This window comes from Chrysemys picta, chromosome 7 (assembly GCF_011386835.1).
Source record: "Chrysemys picta bellii isolate R12L10 chromosome 7, ASM1138683v2, whole genome shotgun sequence".
Taxonomy (NCBI): domain Eukaryota; kingdom Metazoa; phylum Chordata; order Testudines; family Emydidae; genus Chrysemys; species Chrysemys picta.
The window spans coordinates 106422255-106450056 of record NC_088797.1 but is presented as its reverse complement, the minus strand read 5'-3'; the positions used below and the strand labels follow the sequence as shown (position 1 = coordinate 106450056).

General features: G+C 47.5%; 1 protein-coding gene and 1 long non-coding RNA gene across 4 annotated transcripts in view; one reads left to right on the top strand and one right to left on the bottom strand.

The window, feature by feature from the left end:
* Positions 1–22608, bottom strand: LOC135972786 (uncharacterized). 2 transcript variants are annotated; one of them, XR_010589302.1, is made up of 6 exons: positions 22450–22608; positions 6864–6959; positions 5580–5693; positions 1047–1152; positions 742–837; positions 1–137 (listed from the first exon to the last, which is right to left on the bottom strand). It is a non-coding gene; the product is annotated as an uncharacterized LOC135972786 (long non-coding RNA). The 2 variants fall into 2 exon arrangements; XR_010589301.1 differs by lacking the exon at positions 22450–22608 and adding an exon at positions 21047–21186.
* Positions 21860–27802, top strand: part of DOCK1 (dedicator of cytokinesis 1) — a 538667-nt gene continuing 532724 nt past the window's right edge. For both annotated transcript variants that reach the window (XM_065552235.1, XM_065552233.1), the window contains exon 1: positions 21860–22038. In XM_065552235.1, coding sequence (XP_065408307.1) covers positions 21870–22038 — 169 coding nt within the window. In that variant the 5' untranslated portion in view covers positions 21860–21869. The remainder of the gene's footprint in view (positions 22039–27802) is intronic.

The window sequence follows — 27802 nt, the reverse complement described above, 5'->3', positions numbered from 1 at the left end:
CTCCTCTGGTGCAGCAGCAGCTGGTAGAGCCGGTAAACCCCCTCCCTGGCCTGCCGGCTGATGTCCTTGGCTGGGTCACTGACGGACAGAGCTAGCTGTGCCATGTGGTGACCCATCCTGGGGAATTCCGCTGAGTTCTAATGGACGGGAGAGGGAGAGGGGACTCCATCAGCATTTTCCTGTCAGCTCCCAGTCCCCCCCGGGCCAGGACTCTCCTTCCCCTCAGCCCCTCTGCAGGGCCCTCCATGAGGACTTGCTTCCCCAGCTGCTCCAGGATGACAGGGAGGCATGAACCTGGAGCACAGTCCCCTTAAAAGCCCAGAGTCACCACTTAACTAGGACAAGAAGAACTTGACTCAAGCCAGGCTCACTCTCTGCTCTGACTCTGCCTCCCCAAGAGGAACACTCCTAACCCACAGCCCCTGCAGCAGCAGATCCTACAGCCCGTCGGAGCCAGATCACCTACGCCTGGAGTCAGGAAGCTGGGGTCAGAGGTCACTTACGTCAAACTCAGGGAGGGTGATGGTGAATCTGAGCAGGGCAGTGCTGCTCTTAACGGCCCTGGCTCTCTCTCGCGGCACCGTGGACACGATCTAGTAGTTAATGTGCTGTGGGGAAAGGAGGCATTGCACTGACTGCCCTGACCAAGGATGCCCACTTGGGGCCCGGCTAGGAGGACAGACTGGAAAATGGATCTAAGAGTGAAGGTAAAATTGTCCCCACCTCTCTCATCGGGCTCACCTCCAAGATGTACTGGAGCCTGTCGGTGTCTGGGGACTCTGCCAGCAGGTTCCCCAGCATGGCATCCAGGAGGTCTGGCAAGACCCTAGGCAGATCCTGAAAGCAAGGGAGAGCCATGGGTCAGAGTTAGGGAAAGTGGGGCTACACCTGCCACAGGATGGGAAGTGGGGTCTCTGGGAAACACTGGTGAGACCCCCAAACACATATCCTGGCCTCTCTCATTCACATCCCACTGCAGGCAATTAGCAAGGACTCATGTCAGGATGACAGCTGGCTCTTCAATCCATGACTTTAGCATGATCTACCTGCACTTGGGTGGTGTCCTTCTCCATGCCCAGGGTGAAGACGGCGTGCAGGGCAGCTCGGAGGAGGTGGGTCTCCAGCTCTGGCTCCACGGCAGGTGTCATAGTGCTGGCAAGAGAGAGGAGCCGGTATTAGACTGTGCAGTGCGGGGATGGGACTGGCACCAACACGCAGGTGAAACTGCAGGGAAATAGGCACAGGCTGGCGAGAATGGAAACTGAGGCACCGAGCCAGGGAATGACAAGGCCAAGGTTTCTCAGACAGACAGTGGCAGGGCAGGAATAGCCCCTGTTCCCTGGACCCTGCTGCCCCTCCTGTATCTGATCCTGGGAGTGAGCCTCTCCCCAAAGCCGTTGCAATGTTACTGGAGTGAAAAGAACAGCCCAGCCAGGAGAGAGTGACCCTTCCCCGCACCTCTGCCAGAGGAGCCACCCTTGGGCGGTGACCTGGGAGTGGGAGGGGCAGTGACTCCCAGCCCTGCGCCTGAGTTTCCTATTGACCTGTGGGACTTTGGGTAAGTTGCTCCCCGCTCTAGGCTCTGTCCCCAGCAGTCAAATGGGGATTTCATACTTTCCCACTATTGGAAAGTGCTGGGAGAATCCCCCAGCAAAAGCTGCTCTGACAGTGCTAAGCAGCATCTGACCATTAGAGGTCGGAGCGCACTGCCCAGGAGAAGGAGTGTTTGGTTCTGGGCTGTTGGAGTACGGGCTTGCAACCATCTGTGCACACATATTATACTAATTGCATCTAGACCACATCTCCCTAGTTTGTTTGTGAGAATGTCCTTATTAACACCAAGATGGATCACATCTACTGTTTACTTCACTAGGCCCGTAACCCTGCCAAAGAAGGAGCTAGGATTGGTTTGGAATGATTTGTTCTTGACAAGTCCATGCTCACTAGTCCTAAGAACCAAATTGTCCTGTAGGTGCTGACAAACTGATTGTTTAATAAGGGGTTCCAGTATCTTTCCAGGTATGTTAATGGATGGGAAGACGTTCTTTTTCAGGGATCTCTGACGAGAACTGGGGCACAGCACTTAGTTTGTTGAGGCCATAAAATGGAGACAGGCACCTCTTCTCTTCTCCCAGCACCCCAGATACCTAAAAGGGTGGGACTCACATCCCTCAATGGGCTTAAAAAAAGACAATGGTTACAATGTGGCCCCAACCATTTCTGGTTTCTGCAGACTAGATGTTTTAGCAAAGTTTAGAATTCCTTGGTGCTCAACACCGTGAAACTCCCCTTTCTCCTTCACAAAGGGCTTTAACGCCCCTTATCTCACCCAGGCTCTCGACTGCCCAAAGTTGGAGAATTGTCCCTGTTCCCACTGCAGAGCACCCCCCACGACACACACACAGAGTCCTCCTGGTGGTGGGAGGGGAACAGAGGAAAGGACAGAAGACTTAAGAGATGAAGAGAAAGGAGGAAGGGATGGAGGAAAAGGTAAAACAAAAAGAACAAACCCTAATGTCCCCAGTGATTCTAAGGGACAAAATCCCAGGTGAGGAATAAAATTCGACCACCTTAAGCTAGTGTTTTCCATGCCTAGAATTCAGCTGGCGCCAGATGCATCAGACTGAACAGGTTCCAAACCTCTCGGAGGCTCTTACCTTCTAAACAGGGACGTCTGTTTTCTAGTAAAATCAGGAAAAAGAAAAGAGAAAACTCAAAAGAGGTTCCTCCTGGCGCTCATGTACATGAACCTAAATACTCTCTCAGTCCTCAAAGAGAGACCTCGAGAAGGAGACTTGCTGAAGCAAAGCTACAGGGAACTCTGAGGTTTCCCTGGCCCTGCGCCCCTGTCCTGCCTGGCTGATGTCAGCATCTCTCTGTGAGATCACCACCTCCCCAGCACCTTTGACCAATAGGCTGAGGTCCTGCAAAAGGCCTTTGTGATGTCACTGCCATACCCACTCCTCCCCTGCAGTGTTAATGTCCTGCCACAGGGCAGACACTTTGGAGGTTTGAGCTACACAAAGAGGAGATACTTAGATCTCAAAAATTAGATAAGATGTTTCAGTCTGAGCTAAGTAGGTGCTGCTTTTAACAATTGCAACATAATAAAATACAAATAAAATAGACTATTTCAGCCATTCTATTATGTCCTAATCTGATCTGAGTAAACAGGATAGGACACCTCATCTTATGCACTGCTCCTAGTGACACTCTCCAATAGATCCCCATTCTCCACCTGCCGGGAGGTAAATAGGGCGGATTGTTATCCCTACTTGAAAGAGGGAGAAGCTGAGGCTGAGAAAGGAGAATTGACTTGTCTTAGGTCACACAGCCAGTCCGTGGCAGAGTTGGGAATAGGACCCAAGAGCCCTGATTTTCAAACTAACCATCGGATCTTGAATTTCAGACATTGAATGACCTGAATAAAGTGCTCTCAAGTGAGTTCCAGACCAGCAAGAGTTCATAGTAATTATTCAGCAAGTATTTTAGGAGAACTGGAATGTTAGAGAAAATAATGAACTGCAGAGACGCAGCAAAATTTGTCGAACATATGACTGGTTATGACTATTTACTTGGTCTTAAAAGAAAACAACAGGGACCTGAGTCTCCTCCCTGTCAATAACCCCCTGCTCAGCCAATCAGGGTAGAGACCGAGGGGCGGGAGGATGAGGGTTCTCACCAGAGAGCCCAAAGGATGGCCCAGGTCACCGCTGGGGATCACTGTCTGAGCACTATTTCAGCCCCACATTTTTCGGTGGACCTCCCACAATGGGAGTTGTAGAGCAACCCCCATGACACACACACACCCCTCCTGGTGGTGGGAGGGGAACAGGGAAAGGACAAAAGAAGTAAGAGATGAAAAGAAAGGAGGGAGGGATAGAGGAAAAGGTAAAAGAAAAAGGACAAACCTTAATGTCCCCAGAGATTCTAAGGGACAAAATCCCAGGTGGGGAATAAAATTTGGCCACCTTAAGCTAGTGTTTTCCATGCCTAAAATTCAGCTGGAGCCAGATGCAGCAGACTGAACAGGTTCCAAACCTCTCGGAGGCTCTTACCTTCTAAACAGGGACGTCAGATTTCTAATGAAATCAGGAAAAAGAAAGGAGAAAACTCAAAAGAGGTTCCTCCTGGTGCTCACATACACGAACCCAAATACTCTCTCAGACCTCAAAGAGAGATCTCGAGAGGAGACTTGCTGAAGCAAAGCCACAGGGGTCTCTGAGGTTTCCTTGGCCCTGCGCCCCTGTCCTGCCTGGCTGATGTCAGCATCCCTCTGTGAGGTCACCACCTCCCCTGCACCTTTGGCCAATAGGCCGAGGTCCTGCAAAAGGCCTTTGTGATGTCACTGCCACACCCACCCCTCCCCTGCAGTGTTAATGTCCTGCCACAGGGCAGACACTTTGGAGGTTTGAGCTACTCTCTGGGGATCACCCCGCTCAATGAGTGTTCATTCTAGGAAGCAAGCCGGCTAGACAGTAAAACATCACAAGCTGCTCCCAATGCTACACTCGGTTTCTCAGAAATGAGTAGACTTTATGGCCAGAAGAGACAGTTAGAGCATCTAATCTGACCCCCTGCATATCACAGGCCTCCTGTCTATCACAATAGCTACTTTTGGGGCAAACACATTCCGGAAAGGCATCTAGTCTTTATTAATGACATCAAGAGATGGAGAATCCACCACTTTCCTTGGTAGCTTCTTCCTGTGTTCAATCATCCTCGCTGTTGAATATTTGTGCCTTATTTGTCATAGGAATTTGTCTCTTTTCACCTTCCAGCCATTGGGTCTTGTTCTGCCTTTCTCTGCTAGACTAGAGAGCCCTTTAATCCCCAGTATTTTCTCTCCATTAAGGCACATCAACACTTCAATGAAGTCCCCTTCAATCTTCTTTTGATAAGCTAAACAGGTTGAGCTCTTTCAATAGCTCACTAGAAGGCATTTTTCTCCAGCCCTCAGAACATTTGGTGGCTCTTTGCTGCCCCAGCTCCAATTTCTAGGACCATCTTTTTCAAAGGAGGACACCAACACTGGAGGCAGTATTCCAATAGCAGTCTCACTGCTGCTGTGTCACCTCCCTATCCTACTCACGGCTCTGCTCCTTCGTCTAATGATGGCTTTAGCCCTGTTCACCACAGCATCACACTGGGAGCTCATGTTGAGTGGCTTCTCCACTCTGGCCCCTAAATCCTTTTCAGAGTCACTGCTTTCCTGGATACACGTCCCCATTCTGGAGGTGTGGCCGGCGTGCCTTGTTGCCACGCATAGGACCTTGCATTGGGCTCTGCTCAAACTTGTTTTCTTTGAATGGGTCCAGCTGGCCGAATGAGCCAGATCGCTCTGTATCACTGCCCTCTCCCCATCAGGAATTACCACTCTGCCTGTATTTTGTCACCCCCCAATCTTATCCGCAGTGATTGTATGTTTTCTCCCAATTCATTGATAACAATTATTTTAAAAAATTAGTCCTTGAGAGCTTCTTCAGACCCTTAGTACCCAGGACCTGCTCCCCACATCACAGTGAGAAATGCTGTCCAGCCCTGCTGGTACATAGGGGATAAGCACAGAACAAACGTACCTTTAGGAGCTGTGTTGTCCATAGGCTCTGAACAACATGTGGGGGTCAGCAGATTACAAACGCACGACAGACCTGTAGTGTAGACAGGTCCCAACTGTGTCTCGGTTTCCCACCCTGTAAAATGGGGAGAACAAACAAAACCTTGATTAGCTCCATTTGATAGCTGGGGAAACCGAGGCACCCAGCGGTGCAGAGACTCGCTCATGGTCCCAAAGCCAGGAATAGAAAACAGTAGATCTGATAGCCAGGCCTGGGACCTAACCCTGGTTTTCCTGGCCTTGCTGCTCTAAGTTTAGTCACAGCCTCCATGTCTTTTCCCCCGTGTCCCTTAACCCCACGTCACTGCAGGAGAGAGATTTTCTGGTAGCCAGCTGGCTCTCCTGCATGTGGATGTCGTTCCAAAAGACATGCTCTGGCTCAGTCCCATGCTATGGTTGGCTGAAGGAACCACTTGGTCACATTCTAGGCCCTGAGTTATACAGGAGGGGCGACTAGATGCACATAATGGTCCTTTCTGACCTGAACCTCTATCAATCGCTACATTTTCTGCTGCTAGGAAGAGAACTCTGGACCTATTTTCTCTCATTCACTTTCAGTCGGAATAATTTCAATCCAGGCCAAAGGATTTCCTCTTCCATTGTGTCTTCAGCACCTTTGCGAGCAACCAGTTACTGTTACCCACAGGTTTCCAGTTTCAACCTGTCCCAGGGTGAGATGGCCAGGAAAGGGGTTGGAGCTCAACTGCACCTGGCCCAGGTGATGCAGCTCCCTAGGGTGAAGGGAATAAGTGTGGGGGTCACGTGACAAGACGCAGCCTGTGATTAGGACCCAGGCCTGCTGAGAGATAGAAGGGCAGCCTGTGCTCAGCCAGGAGAGAGACCCCAAGGGAAGCAGGCATGGGAGGGGCTTGGAGAGTCCTTTAAAGGTCAGGGACAAGCTGGGAAGGGGCCAGGTTGAGCACTAAGGACCAGGCCCTAGGAGGGAAAGACAGGGCAGTTTAGGAGATGGGGCAGATAGTCCAGTTGGTTTCGGCTCCCAGGACCAGACACCCAGAGGTGAAGGTGATTGTCGGGGCTTCTGTCCTTCTTCCCCAGTGTAGATTTGATAGTGGAGAAGACTGATGCCGTAAGGGGGAAGTGAGTTACCCCAAGGTCACCCAGTGAGTTTATATCACGAATGCATACTCGGAAGGATCCAATAGAAACATGGATTTTCCAGTCTCTTCTTTCTAGGAGTCCCCAGGGCTAAGGTAAAACCCCTGCTGCCCCTCCCCATTCTGCTCACCTCCAAGATGTGCTGGAGTTTGTCTGTGCTGGGGGGTGCTGTCAGCAGGATCGAGAGCTCGTCATCCATGTTCTCGGCGCAGGCCTTGCTCAGAGCCTGCCAGCGGAGGGAGACCAGGGGTCAGGAGCCTGCATTAGCACCCGTGTGCCATTGATCAGGAGCTGGCTGAGGTAAGTGCCGCCTGGCTGGAGCTCGCACCCAGAAACCCTGCCCCAGGTTGGAACCCCCTCCCACACCCAAATTCCCTCCCAGACCTCACACCCGGCACCCCAACCCCCTGCCCCAGGTCGGAATCCCCTCCTGTACCCTAATCCCTCCCAGACCCCACACCCCCACCCGTAGGGTTACCATACGTCCGGATTTTCCCGGACATGTCCGGCTTTTGGGGGCTCAAATCCCCGTCCGGGGGGAAATCCCCAAAAGCCGGGCATGTCCGGGAAAATCGGGAGGTCAGCCGGCCCGCGGGGAGACGGTCAGCCGGGCCGGCGGGGAGCCGGGCCGGCGGGGAGCCGGGTCGGCCGGGCCCGCGGGGAGCCGGGCCGGCGGGGAGCCGGGTCGGCCGGGCCCGCGGGGAGCCGGGCCGGCGGGGAGCCGGGTCCGCCGGGCCGGCGGGGAGCCGGGCCGGCGGGGAGCCGGGTCCGCCGGGCCCGCGGGGAGCCGGGTCAGCCGGGCCCGCGGGGAGCCGGGTCAGCCGGGGGGGTCCGCCGGGGGCCGGCAGTGCTGGGCGGGCCGGGGGTGGTCGGCCGGGGCCGGCACCCCAGGGCCCGAGCTGACCCAGGCTGGAAACGCCGGGGGGCCAGCCTGGGCCGCGCCTCCTCCCCCCACACCCCCCTTACCTGCTTCAGGCTTCCCGCGAATCAAATATTCGCGGGAAGCAGGGGAGGGGGCGGAGACTTTGGGGAGGGGCGGGGCTGGGGGCGGGGCTGGGGGCGGGGCCGTGGAGTGTCCTCCATTTGGAGGCACAAAATATGGTAACCCTAGCTCAACCTGCTGAGAAGACTGACCCTGGTTTACTCATCTAGGTAATATTAAATGACAGGCACCAAAGTGAACTGGTCCCACCCTCAATGACAAGTAGAGAGGTTGCTAGGAAGTGAGGACAGAGAGAAGATTATAAAGTGAAAAGGAATGAAGAGAAATCCCTCAAAAAGAAAGGGAAATGATGGCACAGATGCACACCAGGCTTAGATGTAAAGCTCAGTGCCTTACCATTTTCTTGCCTTTGCTTTGAAGAGACTGAAAAGGTACTTCCATATATTAAAAATTAAAGGAAAATGATCAATTCATCATTAAAAAATATAAGAACAGGAATGGATAAAAACATAACATTACAGCCATTATAGAGCAAACATAGCCTATGGCAATTTTTACACCTAGCAATATTTGTAAAAAAGTGAGTTTAGTGCTTATGAAAGGTACTAGACACCATGCAGCACCCAGTTGATTTATGCAGGGTCTCATCCAAAGCATACTAAAGTCAATGACAGTCTTTCCACTGACTTCTGTTTACTTTGGGCCTTGGCCCAAAGGTCACTGAACACAGGCAACAACAGTATGAATTACCCCACAATAAAAGTGCCTTAACCTTTCCTAGAAAGGTCACCACGAAGGCTGAAATAGCTGAGTTTTCATGGTCATCCAAGTTCTTGGCCTCTGCCCTCAGACTGTCCAAAACAATACCGTTTCTGATGGTGACTTTCATAATACGTGCTCTCCACCATGCAATGGACATAGATAATGACTCCTTTCGCATACAATAGGTCATCATAACAGCCATCAGATAGTAACACCTTAATCAGCCTCAACAAGAAAGCTTCCAGACACTTCAAATTATCATACTTTCTGCCTGAAAGAAACTAACAGCTAGACCCTGCACGCAACATATAGGTTTAGAACTAAAGAATCACAAATATAGACCATACTGAAGGAATGCAGTATTCAAATTTAGTACAGTAAGTATCAACTCCACATGTTATTTGAAGTAGTTTTCAGGTGAAATTGTGAACATATTACAGAGACTCCTTCATAGCTCAGGAAGCACTTTAAAAATAGCCAAAAGTTAAAAAAACCCAAAGTTGCTCGATGACAGAGTTGAAACCATTAAGATCTATTGTTTAAGCTCCCATTGTTTAAATCTAGAATACCGAGTAAATGCCATTTTAGAAAAATCTGGTTCCTGGACACATCCATAATATATGGCCTTTGTAATAGCCCATAACCTCACATATATAATTGTCAGCCAGCAACATATGACAGTTGTAGCATGAGGTATTGAATTCACAACCTTTAGGTCCCAAAGCACTTGCAGCTACTTGGCAAGCTAAAGGTGCAGATGTACTCTCAGTAAACAAAGGAAGTTGATAATGAGACGGCCAGATATATTTGAACAAGTTAAGTGTACTGCTACACATATACACATCAAAACTAGTGACCTTTTTCAACATGACAGAAGGAATACTTGGAGGGATTTTATTTTTCAAAATTAGACAACTAGAAAGTGTTCCAGCTAACTAGAAGCCAGTATCCAAGACCCTTATGCTCCCCATACAGTGTGGTACACAGGGGAGTAAGACAAGGAGAAAACACAGCGTAGACACCAGTGCCGGGGGGGAGGGAAGGGGAAGGCAGGCAGGGGGAAGCAGTTACATATGTTGTCCTAATTTTCCTACTTCTTTAGTCACTCACTGCTTTCCTTCTTGAAGTAAATCTACATGACCAACAGGTTGCATAGAGAGAGGGGATTATCCTGGAAGAGGAAAAGCTGGGGAACAGCCACTCTGTGCAACATGTTCCCCCTTCCCTACTTGTCAAAACGGGGATCAGTTAATGCTGCTTTATTTACAGTACTAACTATGCCTCTGCACTATGGGTCTGACCCAATTCCCACTGAAGTCAATGGGAGCCTTTCAATTCACTTTAATAGGAACTGGATCAGGCGCTCTGTTATTCTGATCAGAAGGTTCACAGTACACAGTGCCAGGCAGCTGGCAGCAGCACAGATGGGAACCAGCTCTGTACTCACTGTGGAAAATTTTCTGTGCATCTGACCTGGGACATACACAAAATTCTGCCGTCAACCATATGGATCCCTAGCCTTCACTTGTTTCTGCATCCATGACCCTGTGCACCAAAATGAGAATCCAGCTGCTTCCAATGCTCTATAGCTTTTTGGATTATTTTATTTCCCTCTGCACATTTTAACATATGTGCCTAAGACAGATGTGTTTAAAAGTAGACCACCTTCACCAAATTCAAGGAGCTCAGCACCTATTTGCCCCACTTAGCAGATAACCTTTATTACTAACTCTCTGAAGGATTCTTCTTCCTAACAGAGTCATTACAAGCCTCACATACCAAGAGAAATGAGACAACCAAAGTTAAAATAGTGCTATCTAGTAATCTCTTGTAATTGTATTGGTTTCTTTTATGTTAGAAAATCTCAAAAATAAAATGTCTTTCCATGCCATTTTCTCTTTTGCCTGGGGCAAACTTTTGTGGTTTTTTTTTTAAATTGGAGCCACTGTAAATATGGATGATTTAATTACTCCCATATTTGAATATCAGCATTATTCATCAGTGTGCAGAATATATGTACCTCAGTTTATCCTCCTGATATAGTGCTTTATGGCTGCATGGAATTAAATCAAAGGATGCTGTTCAAGGCAGACAAACAGAAAATGAATCAATGACAAAAGATAGGTACCACAGACAGAATACCAAGGGTTCTTAAAGAAACAATGGGGAAGCTATTAGTTTTGCCTAGACCTGAGCCTAGGATGAAATGGACACTAAACAATTAAATATACCAACTTGGAGAGAAAAAGGATGTGAATAAGCAGCAGCTGCTTGGGGGTGGGCAAAAGACACTGAGAGAGAAAACCACCAGGGAACAGTCTCTCTCTGCCAGCCCAGAGATAGTTTCTGGTTGGCCCAGTTTTCCTCTACCAAAACTTTCAAGAAAAGGATAAAGTTTAGATGAGACCAGATGAATATGGAGTGTTTTAATCCTTCTCTCTATTTCTGGAGGGAAGTTTCTTACAGGTACTTACAAGTAGAGTTGGGGCTGTCATATGAACAGTTGGAAATAGGGGGACTGCCACACTGGCATCTAGTCTGAGAATGGTAGAGCCACAGGGCTCCCCCCAGCTAAAGGCGAAGGTAGCAAAATCTATCACCTCAGACATGCACACAAGAAGGGCTGCAAAGGTTGGGGGAGGGGAGTCTAGGGCACCACTCACCCTGTAACCAAGAGGTGTTGTAGCCTAACAATCTAAAGTAGGGTGAACCATAGAGTTCCACTCTGGGGAACAATGCAGATAAAGGCCTGTCACTTTGAAAGAGCACTCCCAGAGATGGGGTGGGGGAGAGGTCACAGGTGTAACTCATCCCTGATTATGACACCCAGTCTCCAAATTCTGAATATCTGGCAGGTAGCTGCTTTGGCAGGGATAGGTGGCTGTGCTAGATGGGGCGGGCATTGGCTAAACTGAGGAAAAGTTAGTGAAGTATATTTTAATTTCTCTTTTTAAAACAGCATTTATGTATACCTGCTGCCACATAACACCTCCTCCTGTTTTCGGTTTCCCCTTCCCTAGGGTTTTCTTTCTCTCCTGGGCATTCACAAGTCTCAGCCCTGCAGCTGGATGATTTTCACAGTTCAGTCTCCTTCGACAGTAACAAAAGTTCAGACAAAAGGTTCTACCACCCCACTTAGGTTCTACCATCCTACTTAGGTTCTTTTGAGCTCATCCTCTGGGCTACCTTTAAGTCTCTCTGCTTTGGGACAGAGCCCTAACTCCCAGGGTGCTTCCCTGAAGTCCCCTCACAGTCTCAGCCCCTTTAGTCTATCTTTCAACCTGTTTCAATCAGATCTGCCTCTTCAAGGCTCCAAACCAGGACCTTCTGCAAGACCCCAACAAGTTTCCTGTTGTTTCACCTCCAAACTGAGTCCTCTGCCCTTTGAGGAGGCTCAGGTGTTTATCAGGCTGTCACCTGACCCAAATTAGTCCTGCACCCTTAGGCTGGCAGGCCAGGGATGAGGGGTTTGGGGGTGCAGGAGAGGGCTCAGGGCTGGAGTGCAGGCTCTGGGTGGGGCCAGAAACGAGTGGTTAAGGGTGTGGGAGAGGGCTCTGAGCTGGGGGCTGCAGGTTCTGGGATAGGGCTGGGGATGAGGGTTTGGGGGTCAGGAGGGGGCTGAGGCAGGGGATTGGTGTGTTGGGGTGGGTGCAGGCTCCGGGAGGGAGTTTGGTGCTGGAGGGGACTCCGCGTTGGGGCTCAGAGTGCAGGATGGAGGGCGGGCTCCGGTTGGGGGTGCTGGGGCACGGGGTTGGGATGTGGGGGAAGTTGAGGGCTCCGGCTGGGGGTGTGGGCTGGGGATGAGGGGTTTGAGGTGTAGGAGGGGGCTGAGGCAGGGGGTTGGGGTGTTGGGCTCTGGGAGGGAGTGTGGATGCGTGAGAGGACTCTGGGATGGGACAGGGAGTTGGGGTCTGGGAGGAGCTGCGGGGTCCCGGCGATGTTTACCGTGGCTCCCAGGAAGCAGCCACAAGGTTCCTGCAGCCCCTAGACACATGGGCGGCCAGGAAGGCTCCGTGGGCTACCAGGCACCCAGAGGTGCCACCCCCGCAGCTCCCATTGATCATGGTTCCCGGCCAATGGGAGTTGCGGAGCTGGCCCTCGGGGCAGGGGCAGTGCGCAGAGCCTCCCGAGCCACCCATGCATTTGGGGCTGCAGAGACCTGGCAGACGCTTTCAGGAGCCATGCGGAGTTAGGGCAGGGAGGGAGCCTGCCTTAGCCCTGGGCCCCTGCTGCGCCACTGACTGGACTTTTAACGGCCCGGTCGGCGGTGCCACCTGGAGCCACCAGGGTCCCTTTTCAACTGGGCGTTATAGTCAAAAACCAGATGCCTGACAATCCTAGGGGAAGAGGTGGAGTGGGGGAAGAACGGGGGCAGGACCAGGAGAAGGGGTGGAACAGAGGAGGGGAAGGGGTGGAATGGGGTGGGATCAAGGTGGGGCCATAGGTAGAAGGGGTGGAACGAGGGCAGGGCTCCAGGCTCAGAGCTCCAGCCAAGGCCAAGAGCTCTGCCACCATCCGAGCTGAGGTCAAGCTCTCAGCCCCCACTCCCACCAGGGCCATGGGGGGAAGGGACCGAACTCTCAGCTTCCCCCCACCATCCTGGCCAGGGCCGGGGGGAGGAGGATGACTGAGAGAAGCCAAGGGGCATGGCTTTGGCCAGAAAAGGCAGGACAGGGGACTAGCCTCCCCAAGGGGAAGCTTCACCTGCTGCCCATGCCTAAACCTTCTCTGGAGTTCGGCACTTAGTGCAGGCTGCAGGAAAGTGCCTATCTCAGCTTGCAATCTACAGCTGGCAACCCTTCTTCTGGAGTCAGGCAGTTTAGGGATCTATCTAAGTCATTTCTTGTCAGAATGAGTTAGGTGTCTGTCTAACTCCACACAAAATGGCCAGTTGGTGGAAGAAGCCCTCCCTCTAGCCCACTGGTTAAGGTACTCACACAGGATGTGGGATCTCCTAGTTCAATTCCCCCCCTGTGCTTAATGAGAAGAAGGGATTTAAATGTGGGGGTTCTGCAGCCTCAGGTGAATATCCGGACTACAGAGGGATTCTCATGCTTTCTCTGGCCCAATTAACATTAATTCAATTAAAGTGGAACAACTTTTATAAGCGAGATTGAGAGAGGCCCACATGAGACTATCCCATAGTCCATTTATGAGGACATTCAGCAGAGAGATGGGAGATCCCTGTTCAAATTACTTCTTCTCATCAGCTGGAGGGGGGCACTGAACTGGGGATTTCCACATCCTGAGTACCCTAATCACTGGTTTAAAGTTTAAAGCCTTTTTGTGTGGTGTTAGGTATATTCCAAGCACACCTAGTCAATCAAGCCCTACAAGCAAGATAGGCAGAGAAGCACCTATCTTTCCCCGGTTCTGGGGTTAGAAGGGAGATAGGCATCCGGATGCCTAGAGCAAAGCAGCAGTGCACGTGCTCAGAGGCATAAGCATAGGCACCGAGGGAACTTTTACAGTGAAAATTTACGCACCAAGAAAATGTAGGCACCTACAGGATTAAGCAGCAGCCGAGTGGAAGTTCTGTGGAATCCAGTGGTGCCTAAAACTATGATTTATGTGCCTAAAACTGGGGTTTAGGCACTTAAATCCCTTTGTGAATCTGGCCCTTTGTTCCTGCAAAACTGTTTTCATCATTCCAATGAAAGCACTGAACATGAACACGACAGATCAGATGCTGGTGGGCACAGTAAAGTATTCTGGAGAGCTTGCAGCCATGATGCAATCTCCATTGACTGAAGATACACGCTCATAATTGATCAATTCAGTCCATGGGGGCATGGATCAGCATTCACGTCACACTCCTTGTTAATACCTGGCCCAGGCTGGGGAAGCCAATGATCCAACCAGTGGACCAAAATGATGAATCCTGGTCATGTGACACCTGAGGCACGCTGTGCATATAATAATAAGAAGAATTCAGTCCATAGTCTAGGCATACTTGCATTCCTCACTTACTCTGAGCTCTCACAGAGCAGCATACGTGAGTAAAGATTTCTGCCATCTCCAGTTGGCTAGGAAACTCTGTCCCATCCTGGTAGATGAAGATCTGGCTTCAGTTATTCATGCCATCATCACTAAGGCTACAATTATGTCAAGGAGGTATGGAAGTCACAGAATCCATGACTTCCATTGACCTCCGTGAAATTTTCTGCCCCGGGGCTGGAGCTCCCAGCTGCCCTCCCCTCGCAACTCCCAGTCTCTGCCCTGGTGAGGGGACCTGCAGCTGCCCACCCGTGGCAGATGGCAGGGGAACTCCTCGCAGCTGCCCAGCTGCAGTGGCCGGCGGGGGAACACTCTGCAGTTGCCCAGCCACAGGGGACACTGCAGCTACCCAGCAAGTGATGGGTGCACCTCTTGCAGCTGCTTAGCTGCAGTGGGCAGCAGGGGGGACCCCCCTGAGCTCCCAGCCACCGCGAGCAGCGGGGACCCCAGAGCTCCCATTCGCCACAAGTGGTGGGGAACCCGCCGGAGCTCCCTGCTGCCGTGGGTGGCAGGGCACCATTAGAGCTGCTCAGTGCCTGCGTGGGAGAGATCCCAGAGATGCCACTCACTGCATTGGCAGGAGCCCCAGGAGCACAAGCAGCAGTGGGTGCTTAACCCACCTCACCATTTTGTCAGGGATATATATTTTTACTGAAAGTGAGGGACAGGTCACGGGCTTCCGTGAATTTTTGTTTATTGCCCATGTCCTCTCCATTACTTTTACTAAAAATATCCGTGACAAAAGCTTTGCCTTATTCATCATCTCTTGGCTAGATTACAGCGATGAAATATACCTGGGAATGAAGCCTTTCACATTTAGGAAACTCCAACTAGCATAGGACTCCGTAGCGCGTCTCCTCAGAAACACAGTCTACCCGGAACATATCAAACCTGTCCTTTGCACTCTACACTGAGTTCCCATAAAATATCAAATCGAGTTCAAGTTCTCAGTCCTCATCTTCAAAGCATTCCTTGGCCTGGGCCGAGGATATCTAAAGCTCTGGGATGAAGACTGTGGTAAAGAACTACGATCCTCTGGCACAACGGAACTCTCAACAGTAAGAGCAAAGCTTATCTGTGCAAGAGACAGAACTTTCTCCTGGACTGGACTGAGTCTGTGGAATAAACTCCCCATGAACTAAGGACTATCACAAACCTCTTCACTTTCCACACCAAGTACAAGACACATTTTTGACCGACCTACCTACCTCTAATATAAACACATAGCAACGTGTGTGTGTGTGTGTGTGTTTATATAGATAGATATGCTTCCATAACAAGACACTCCACTGCACACACTTTTCCTTTTGAGGAGAGGATGAGAGAACAAATACCACATGACAGAAGTGTAGTCACATGGCTTACTGTGCTCCTGGAAGGTACTACAATGATGGGCACAGTATAAAAACCTATGAACCCTTGTAAGGATGGCAGCTATCTGAAACAGAACAGACAACACTTCAAGCCCCTTGTCTCTTGAAACTCTTGTAAACAGGTGTTGCTATAGCATTTGGTTGCTCAATGCTAACTCATGTGACAGTAAAAGAGTAAGGGAAACATGTTCTACAGAACTGAGGATAGAATTGGGGAGTTCCTAAAGTCTAACTTTGCCTTTGCTAATGATGTATTGTGTGGCCTTTTGAAAGTCACTTAGGCAAAAGTATTCAAAAAGTGGTCTCTGACCTTGGATTCTTCAACTTTTGGGTGCCTGCCTGTTTTGAAAATGTTGGCCTTAGCTTTGCTGTGTCTCAGTTGTAAATGGAGATAATGATACTTCTCTCTCATGAAGGAAAGTTAATATTTGTATAGTGCTTTGAGAATGTAAAGTGCTACACAAGTGCAAAGTATTATTAACAGGATAATGCATGTTTTCATCTTGAGCTTGTCAGCCTCTAACTCATCATTATCTAGCTTGTAATGAGTAATGACTTTACTTGCATACATTATAGTTCAAGTAATCTCTTCACCTATTCTCTTTAAAGGTTTTTCATTTTTCATGCTAAAGTTTGAAAAATTTAGCTCATTCTTTTAAAAAAATATTGAGTCAATTGGAATTTACACAGTAAAACAGATGGTCCTCTGAAAACAAAGTACTTGTTTTTACCTGCATGATACTTCCCTAACTTTTGTGAAGATATTTTCTGTTCTGCTTGTTCTTGTCTGGGAGCGCTGCTCAAACTATGTACATAGGATTTATTATTTGATTTTGAACGAGAATGTCCAATGCTTGTAAATATGTCAGCAATAACTTACAACAGGTAATATTATGTCTCTTAAAATAAGAGAATATAAAATACTATTCTGTTGGCTCATTAATGTTAGTGCAAAGAGAATCAGGTTGCAAATAAAAGACTGTTAAGATGAGTTTCTTTAGCTTTTCTAGTGTATTATACTAGAAATACACTAGTAATTTATGTAACTGTTTTGAGCCTGATTGTAGAATCCTTACTCATGTGAGTAGTTCCACTGATTTCAAGTAAAGGTTAAAGTCCAATTGACATGAGTAAGCTTTGAACAATTAACACTTTATTCTCATATTCATTAAACATCTCTGCCTGAAGTATTAAGATTACTCCCAGAATTTGGTGAACTTTTAACTTGTATCCCTAAGTGCAAGAAAGTGTTAGTGTAACTTCCTAGATACCACAGCTCTTACAATCCTGCCCAATTCAACACATTTTTTTCACAAAGTTAACATTAAGGTAAATACACTTTCCACTTAACATTCCACTCTTGGATAAAATTATTAATGATTAAAAAAGTGGCCTGCCATTCTGATTACACTTATTGACAAAGTTAACATCATTAAGGTGACAGTTCTTTCCAAAGTTAACTACTTTTTGTCTCTACCCCAGTTACTCTACAAAAAAAACAAAAAACCACAACACTCCAATATCATCCCTTTTATGGAGCAGTAAAAATCCCCATATATATATATCTGTAACAGGGCATGGCTCCATTCCTGTCTTCTCCCCTGCAGAAACTGTACTAACTCCACCAGGTGTGTAGTTAGTGACCTTTTATTCAAGTTACCTCCACCAATATCACTATAGTCCCTGTGCAACAGTCTATTTACAATATCTACAGTTCTTTTAGCCCTCTCCTCGGGGACCTGACGGGACCAGAGGTCTCCCTTCTCTGAGGCCTCTGTGTGATTAGGCTCAGCTAACCCTGTTGGGTTTTTTTTTTTTTTTTTTTTTTTCCTTTCTCCTGGCACTTCCTTCCTGTGCCTCTTTATCAGACTTGGGTGGACGGGCTATTTGGCTCTTTATCCCATCCAGTCCACCAGCCTGATTAGATAACTACCCCAATCACTTCCTGGGGAAGTGCTTAGCATATAAATGATTGGAGTGCAGGCTCACCTGTTCATCCCCTGCACAGCCATACCAGACCGAACAACTCTGATCTTGGAAGGTGAACCGTCCCACTAGGCCTGGCAAATACTTGAATCACTCCCTGCACTCTGTTACAATACCCTAACAGATAATGCTAGTTGTGCAGATGGGGGGGGGGACATGACCTTTCATAATTTTCCACTTTACTTTCTTATAGCACAACTGCAACATATCACATTCTGGCATGATCAAGTGCACAGCTCCCCCACAAGTAGAAACAAAGAGACTCTCACTGATTGTCTGCCATTAAATAACACTATAAAAGTCCAGTGGAAAAACCTGTATCCTAGAACACATGAGAAGACACAAGAGTCAGGTAATCTGGCTCTGGTGCACACACACTTCCAAAGAAATCTCCATCTGGAAACTCTTACGGAAACCCTAATTACTAGGAGACCTTCACAGAGTCATAGATTTTAAGGTCAGAAGGGACTATGATGATCGTCTAGTCTGACCTCCTGCACAATGCAGGCCACAGAATCTACCCACCTACTCCTGTAATAAACCCCTAACCTATGTCTGAGCCATTGATGTCCTCAAATCATATTTTAAAGACTTCAATGTGTCTTTAATTTCAGATTTGAACATTGGACCCTAGATGTGAAGCAACAGTGCATACACCAAGCTAGACCGCTTGACCACCAAACCACAGATAACTAAACTTCATCTAAGGGAGCTATTCTGTACCCCACATTCATTCCTTATGCCTTCAATGACTTCAGTGGAGTAGCTCCTGATTTACTCCAGGATAAGAGAGAAGCAAATCGGATCCCAGACTTGCATTTATACTGTAAGTGCTAGAAAAGACCATTACATCAGTAGTTTTGAAGATCTGTGAGCCAACATGTGACAGTGCCTTCAGATCCCAACCTCTTCTGGAGCTTCCCTTCACAAATACAGAAGCACCAGAGGAACAATGTATAGACTGTATAGCAGTGCAAAATATTTATCCATAGTCATAAATACAGGTGCTGTATTTCTGTTTTATTTGTTCTTTCATTTGCATGGAAAAACAAAGATAAGAAGCGCGAAATGGAACAAGAACATTTGTTGTTTTAATATTTCAGTTTGATTTGATTCATCTTACAACCCTCTTAAACCCTTTAAATCAAAGTTACACAATACTGCAGGATAAAGATAACGAGCCGAGACTGCTGTTGAAACACTTTTGATCTCCTCACCCTATGGAATAATGCCTAAGGGTACAGTGGTTCAACACATTGCAATGGCCTTTGAATTCTAAAGGCTTGCTTTAGTTAAAAGAGCAATGAGATTCAGGGTCTCAGTCTAGTTCTCGGCAGACAATGTTCTAGGTGGTGGAATCTATATTATGCTGCAGCACACCTCTGAATTGGGAAACAAAGCACAAAGAAAGTGGGAGGGAGGGTGTATGGAAAGACTAGGTAGGAATGGGTTTCTGTGTGGATCAGATACTGATATATAGATTCATAGATTCTAGGACTGGAAGGGACCTCGAGAGGTCATCGAGTCCAGTCCCCTGCCCGCATGGCAGGACCAAATACTGTCTAGACCATCCCTGATAGACATTTATCTAACCTATATATATATATATATAGTCTGGAACAATGCCCCAACAGTAGGCAATAATGCTTCAGGAGATGGCTCTACACAAAATGCACTGAATGTAAAGATTCCTTCCTGACCCCTGCAAGGGATTAGTTCTCACCCTGTATCTCAGGTCGATACAGAGGGATAGACGGGGCAGTACAAGGAAATGAGACAATACTGGTCAGCATGAGAGGCAGTGGCATCAGCACACCAGGGACCTACAGCTGACAGTTTTTTTGTAGCAGAATATAGCCGTTCAGACTTTCCATAGCTATTTTGCCCTTCCCCGCTCTATTTCTTTGCAAATTTTATCCCTTTAACTTTCTCCACTACTTTTTTCACATTTTCTTCTTAGTAAAGCCAAACAATACGAAAATTTTGCTTTACTTCAAAAGATATGCTGCCTTTCAGGTTTTCTGAGGGCACTAGGACTTGGGGAAGAGGGTGGAGAAGCTCAGCTTCTCTGTTCACCTGTCCCCCTCATAACTGAAACACCCCACACACGGACTAGCTGCTAGGCATACTCTAATTTTGAGAGAATCCCCAGAACTTTGGGTTTGGGAGTGACGATCTCAAGTCTTTATAGTCATAGAATAGATCCATACAGAGAGGGATAACTCCAGGGAAACTCTCCCAGATACAGACAGCCTGCTGGCAGAGACATTCTAGTATCTGAGACTGGCAATCAGGGCCGTAGCAACAAAGAACGTGGCCCCCTCCGAACGGTGGCCCCCTCCGAACTTATGTCCGGGCGGGGCCCCTTACAATGCAGAAACTGGAATGCGGTATTTATTTTGCCACTTTTAGGGGCCCCCTTCCTTGCGGGGCCCTCTCCAGTCGGAGGGTACGGAGGGCGCTTGCTACGCCTCTGACTAGAATATCTTCTTATCACCTCTTAAAAGGGCTCAGTTTCTCTGGCAATGGGACGGATGGGGATAGCTTGATTTCCAAGGAAGGACAAATGTGGCACGTTATTTACGAAACTCTACCATCAAAATAGAGAAGTCTACCATTCTTACTGCACCAAAAGCAGTTTGGACCCCAACACAAGTAGAAATGAAAAAAACCTGTCTCCGAGTCCTAGAACACTTAAATAGAGGTGAAATCTAGCTCTTCCAGCTGCACCAAAACATTTTGGTGCCTGAGCAAACCAAAAGCCATGATCCATCCAGTGTTCATCCCTCATCACTCAAATTACATGGCACCAATAAGGAACCAGTGTGACTGCTTCTACTGCACCATAAATTTCTGAATCCTGTTGCATCCTTGTGCATGAGCACACCCCTTCAATGGATCTTTGTGACACTTGTGCACAAGGATACATCAGAGCCCAGAATTATTTAGTGCAGCAGGAGTGGCAATACTTATTCTCTATCCATGCCATAGAACAGGGGTAGGCAAACTCTTTGGCCCGATTGCCACATCTGGGTGGGGAAATTGCATGCAGGGCCATGAATGTAGGGCTTGGGCAGGGGGTTGGGGTGCGGGAGGGAGTGTGAGAGGGGGTGCAGTATACAGGGAGGGGCTCAGGGCAAGGGGTGTGGGGTGCAAGAGGGGGCCCGGGGCAGGGGCAATGTGGAGTGTGGGAGGGGGCTCAGGGCAGGAGGTTGGGGTGCAGGGTGTGGGCTCTGGCCCGGCGCCACTTACCTTGAGCGGCTCTGGGGTGGCAGCAGCGCACAGCGAGGCTAAGGTAGGCTCCCAGCCTCCCCTGGCACCGCGCTGCTCCCGGAACATTCCTGTGGTCCCTGGGGGGTGGGAGAGCAGAGGGCTCCGCGTGCTGCGATCGCCTGTGGGTACCTCCCCTGAAGCTCCCATTGCCCGAACCATTTATCTGGAACCAGCACACACTTGTGGTGAGCTCACGCAGTGCTCATCCTCCAAGTGAAATGGGGACTCAGATTTTTTGGGGGGTACAGTAGCTAGGGTTTTTTAGTTTCTGATAGTACCAATGGGGGTGGGGAGGACAAAAGTTGGCAAGAGTCAGGTAGATCTAGCTTCTCTTTTTTCTTGTTTCTTGTTGACAGAGTAGTTGGGCAGGGGCAGCAAGCTGGTTTCTTGGAGCAGGTTCATTTGGGTAGGGGCAGCAGTGGCGGGCTGGTTTCTTGGGGCAGTAATGGCAGGCTGGTTTGGGCAGGGGCAGCAGTGGGACGCTGGTTTCTTGGGGCAGGGGCAGCAGTGGGACGCTGGTTTCTTGGGGCAGGGGCAGCAGTGGGACGCTGGTTTCTTGGGGCAGTAATGGCAGGCTGGTTTGGGCAGGGGCAGCAGTGGGACGCTGGTTTCTTGGGGCAGGGGCAGCAGTGGGACGCTGGTGTGTGGTGGCCTGGGCGATCATTCTGCCAGTCCCTTGGGGAGCCGCACACTCGCTCTCACCCGGGCCGGGCAATGCCGGCGGACGCCCGGCAGGCAGTGGCTGCTCCAGCCAGGCTTGCAGGGGGGCTGGGACTCCCAGCGCTGACTCCGCCCGCACCACATGACTTCTCCATCCGCAGGAGCAAACTTTTCCCGTCCCGCGGCTGGAAAATGGCGGCTTAGGAGCGGAGTCCCCGCATCCCATCCCGGTTCGGTGGCTGCCGTCGCGGCTCCCCCCAGCGCCATGACTCGCTGGGTGCCCACCAAGAGGGAGGAGAAATACGGCGTGGGTGAGGCCCTCTCCTCCGCTCCCCCGGGATCCCGCTTGTTGCGCTTTATTTGCTTGACTCAAACTTTGCCCAAGTTTGTTCTTTTCCCGGGAAAGCCCAGAGTCGGCGCCCGCTTCCCCCCCCCCCCAACTCCCCTGCGGGAGCGTTTCCTGCTCCCCGGGGGCTGCAGCCTTTTCTCCCTTTATTTCCTCGCCTGCTGCTTATTGTCTGCATTTGCGCCGCGGCGAGCTCCGAGGGGCGGGCGGGCGAGCTCTGCCCATGGGATTGCCCTGCGCCGGAGCTCGTGGCTGCTTGGCACTAAACTGGGAGGAGGTGGAGGGCGGGCGGGCGCGCCTATTCCCTCCGCAAAGGCCTTGCGTAGCGGGGGTGGGAATGGGGAGCAGCCGTCGCTGCTGCCTCTCTGAAACTCACGTTGGAAATCGCATTTCCTCCTCGGGATTGGCTCGCACTTCCGTGGCACTTCGCTGCTAAGTAACGTGCCGGGGGGCCCTTTCCCCCTAGCCGCCTGGGTAGGGTGCAACTTGGGACAGCGCTGTGTGGAGTTGCTGGCTGGGCATGATTACCCCCTCCTTAAAAAGATATCTAAAGTTCCGTCCCTCCCCAGGACAAGCCTGGTTTTGATTTTGTCGTCTTTGACCTAGGATGAGCCTCTCTGTAGCCAATTCTCGTTCACTGAGTCAAATTTTCTTTTATGTAGGCAGCCTAATTGCCGTGGGTTTTGACTCCTGCACTGTGAGCGCAGGTGTTGTCATCTGTGTATTACGGGTTTGCTGCTTTGAATTTCTGAAATGCCTGGTTTGGAAACATGGGAGAGGGTATATTTCAGTGATCACGGCAAACAAGGCTGTTAGGGGTTATTGCCCTGTCACTTTTTTTTTGCTCCATTTTAGATGAGTATAACGGGACACAATTGTTACACAGTTTATTTCAGATTTATTGAAATAGCTCTCTGCTGGTAATGGTTGAATAAAATGTAAAATTCCAGAACGGATCCCAGACATTTTAGAGGGTGTTTACTTGACTCAGTTCCTCTCCCTTGGGAGGCCATTCATGAATGTTCGGTGCATGAATTGTAGTGCTTGCCCTGCACAAATGAACGTTTTGACAGCACTGAGCGCTCTCTAACTTTACTGTTCCACGTTAAGAGAAGCAAGGTTTGGGGATAGAGGGAGAAAAGGACACTCTATTCTGCAGAAAACACTATTTTAGATATTTTCTCAATTTCTATCTTCACATCTTCTGTCCCTCTGAAATGAGAGAGAGGAACTACAACTGGCTTTTAATTCAAAAGTCTCCATAGTAAAGTCAGTATCATGGCAGAATGCTTAGATAACCAGAAACTTCCTGAATTTCAGGGTGGACCATTTCATCAAAAGCATTTGCTATGAGTAGAAGGGGAACAGACTATATCTTACTTAGTTTCTCTTGAGGAAGGAAATATAAAATCTGGTATTCCATTTGGAAATGTTAATGTGAGAGAGGTTTTTTTTTTTTTAATTTGTGAATTCTCTTAGAAACATTGCTTGCAAATGTAAAAATGAATTTTATTTCATCTGGTTCAGTGCCTAAACCTTTTTTTTTTTTTTTTGTATTTATTTACTTTTTATTGAAGAACCACTGTACGTAATGGAGAAGGAAGTTCTGGGACTGGGAGGAGCATAGTGAACTTTAGGAGTTTGTTGTGGGTAGTGCATAGCTTTTAAAATTTCACGTCTTTGTGTTAGACCCTGGTTTAGTAGTAGACCCTTACACATAAAACATCGCTCCATTTACTATCTAGGTAGTAAGACACACAACTTCAATTATAAGGAAAATAAAAAAGGAAATTAAAAAATTAAGGCTAATAGTGGATCATTAACTCATCTCAAATGTATCTAAATATTTCAGATCACATTGTATATAGATTCACATCTGTATCTTCTGTAACTGTTTTAGGCATGATGGGATGAATGAAGGGGATGCTATAAACCTACTCATGTATATTCAAGTGTGGATTTTATATAAGGTCTTTAGCAAGTACAGCAATGTGTAATCCTGTTTGTCTCTTCTCCAGTATCACCAAGGTGCAGTTGGGGAGTTTAATTGTAAAGCACAGACAGTTAATTCAGTTGTTGATGATATATAGTGAAATCCAGTTAACTGAAAGTTTAAAAGACAGATGCTTGTCTGTTTAAGTGGAAAAGTCATAATGGTTGAGTATATGTAAAATCTAGTAAATATGGAGGTGTTTAATCATCTAGTGGGCTACTTGGGAAGTGGATTAAAGTTTGAACTGCAAGCTCCATCTCTTGGTTTTTGGAATACTGGGATCTAGGGCCACTGCCAAGAGGCTAAAAACTGGATGAAGAATCTGGAGAGCTTGCTTTTCAGGAGCCAAAGTAATGTCTTTTGGTTACTTTGGGGATGCGGTGTAGTAGAGGGTAAAGATTAGAGGTGTAAGTTAAGTTCTTTAAGTAAATCTGGGTATCCATTGTGGGAAACTATCACATTTTAGAGATCTGGTCTTCACTGAATTAAAATTGAAATACTGCTTTTGATATTTATAAAAGACAGAAGTATTTTGGAACTAGCTGATGTGCTAGTGTTGAATCAGTGTTTTATCTCTTTAAAAATAGATTCAGAGTCTGTAGGAGAATGGTGCAGTATCTATATATTTCTTAATTGTAAATATAAGTTTCTAAGTTCTAAATATAAGATCTTAGAAAAACCTCATGCTTTTATTTGGTATAACAGCTTCCTGGGGCTGCTCCCCCCCCCCCCCCCCGATTAGCTGTGAGTGGTGATCACTAGCTACATTATGGAAATTTTTTAATGAATTTCAAGGGTGTGGGAGTTGAAAATAGATGTATTGTTGCTATGAAGGAAAATTAGATTTGATGCTAAGTGAACATAGACATTTTCATTTGCCTGCACTGTACTGTTAAAATCTGGCTATCAAAACAGATTTAGGATGAATATCCTTTTTTCAGCATCACTGAATTTCCTTCTAAGGATGATTAATGTATTCAATTTGGTTACATGTGTTTTTCATGTCTTTGTATATTAAACTAGGAGGCTTCTGGTCTTGCCAGATTTATTGTTTTTGGGAAACCTAAAACTTCTGACAGGTTTCAGAGTAGCAGCCGTGTTAGTCTGTATCCGCAAAAAGAACAGGAGTACTTGTGGCACCTTAGAGACTAACAAATTTATTAGAGCATAAGCTATCGTGGGCTACTGCCCACTTCTATGAAATGTTTTAAAAAGTGTTTGTGTCTATCAATACTGTATCAGTAAGAAATAATCTTGATTCATGGGAGTATCTATTTAAATGAACATTTTCATAAAGAGAGGAAATAGCTTCCTATTTAAATATGCATCTGTTTATGGAAAAATCAATATGATGTAAATGAACATCTTATTTTTTTTATCAAAATTATGTGCAAGGAAAAGCTAGTTAAAAGGTTGGTAATAAAGTGTTCCCACTGAGATTTCTTTGATGAAAGTGGCTCGACTGACTGACTTTAAGTACATTAAAAATCTAAGATGTGAAAAGAGTCTTGAAACATCTTTCTTCTCACAGCTTCCCTTTGCTTCTTCACCTCTCTCTCTCTCCCTCCTTTTCCTTTCTAATCTTAGTTGAGTGTTCTTTATTTCTACCCATATGGTGTAGCCTCTGACATCAGGGAGATCTTGATGGAATTATTGCGGAAAATGATGGATGAAGTGTAGTTGTTCTGAGTTTTCTAATTCAGTTGCCGCTTTCCATCAAAGAAGCAAAAATTCCTTTAAACAGCCTAACTACTTGCCATGCTCTGTCTTGGAAAATGGTGTTAATAACATTGACTGGAACAATATGATCTGACGATTTGAGGGTAAAACAGGAACATCTATCACTTCATCCATGGGATTGTTAATCCAACTGCAGTTGGCTCTTAGTGATGTATATTAAATTAATGTTTAACCCTCTCATCTTTATCATATGTGTGCTACCTCTAAGCAGGAGTAGCCATCAATAGTGGTAGGATTAATAACGGCCCTTACGTTTTTTTGTTGTTTTTTATTACTTCTGTGGTAGTCATGGGAGCTCTGGAAAGTATTTTCTTTCCTTTGAGCTGTATGCTTCTGTACGCGACTAGTGTTTTTAATATATCAAGTTCCAGAAACTTACTGGCTATGTTGATATGTATCTCAATAATTTATTCTCTGTATCTGTACTGATGGGTAATGGTGTCAGTATGATACTGTAGTAGGAAATAATGTCCCAGAAATGGTGTTTCCTCTCTACTAACTTAATCTTTTGGTGTGGGATTTAAAAACCATCCTGAATATCCCATGCACATACAGACTAAAATTGCTCCCTCTAAATGAAAGGCATTATAATGCAGTTTATAAATATTATCACAGAATGCAGTTGTAAGTGTGACTCAGCTTCATTTCCTGCAGGAATACAGCACTTCATGGGCGGGGGGGAGGGAGGTCAGGCCAGGAATGGGTGTGGGGGAATGTGTTGTCTCTTAGCAGACTGAATATCATTATTGGATTAATACAGCATAATTTAAACCACTATTATGATCAGTAATCCTACAGTTTAATGAGGTTATTTTCCCTCACTCTCACCCCACATGTAATATCTTAATTTTATATTTTGGCTCTCATCTCAAACAATTTCACAAAGATGTATACATATAACACTACTGAAAGACAGTAAACTCTGCGGGACCAGGGAGAGGCAGATAGGCAGGCCAGCCAGGTGGATATACAGCATTCTGCACACAATAGAGGTAGTGGTTTACAGGGGTCCAGAGATTTCACTTGGGACAACACAATAGCAGATAAGATAGACATGATCATGAAACACACCTACGCAGTCCACCACACACTTACTTGCCTTCAGTCTGGATGTAGGCACTGTAATTTTTGTGCTCTTTTGTCCTGGAGCTCACCCTCATGCATGCCAAGAAGAGGAGCTAAGTGTGGTGAGCTGTCTTAGAAGACTCAGGGTACATCTACAAAATATAGTAAATCTGTGTGTCTCATGCCTGCAGATTTAGTGTTTCCAAGCCCGCATTTCAGCATCCACTCTGTGTTAAAACCTGAGCCTCACAACCGTACTGGTGTGTCCATGCTGCACTACGCAGATCTGAGTCAGAACTTCATCTTCTTTGGGCATATACTATCGTATCCCAGGCTTCTTAGTGCCTTCATCTAATTCATTGGGTTGTGGGAGAACTTGTCTGACTGTCCTGCTGGAGTTGACCAGAAGTGTTTTGGGTGGTTTTAACCAACCATCACATCCAGCTGAGATTTTTTGTGACCACATGCTCCCAGCAGCTGGAGCCACTAACATGGATCCCAACCTGGTGGAACCGGTGTTTCTAGAGCAGGGCTCCAGACTGATGGGATCACATCACTATGTGGACCTGGGATGGCAAGAACTTTTGCATGAAGAAGCAGATGTTCTTGGAGGTTTGTGATCAGCTTGTCCCTACCCTCCAGTGACATAATACCTATATGAGGGATACCATGCCAGTCCAGAAGTGGATCACTATAGCCATATGGAAGCTGACTACCACCATCTGCTGCAGGTACAGGGCTAACCAGTTTGGAATTGGCAAATCAGTTGTGGGGCTTGTTGTGGCAGAGGTTTGCGATCAGGATTCTATGTACCCAAAGGTAGTGGGCATTATAATGTTCTTGAAATAATTGCTGGCTTTGAGAGAACAGGCGTTGCAAACTGGGGCAGAGCCATTGATGGGACTCCTGCACCTATAGTGTGCTCACTGCA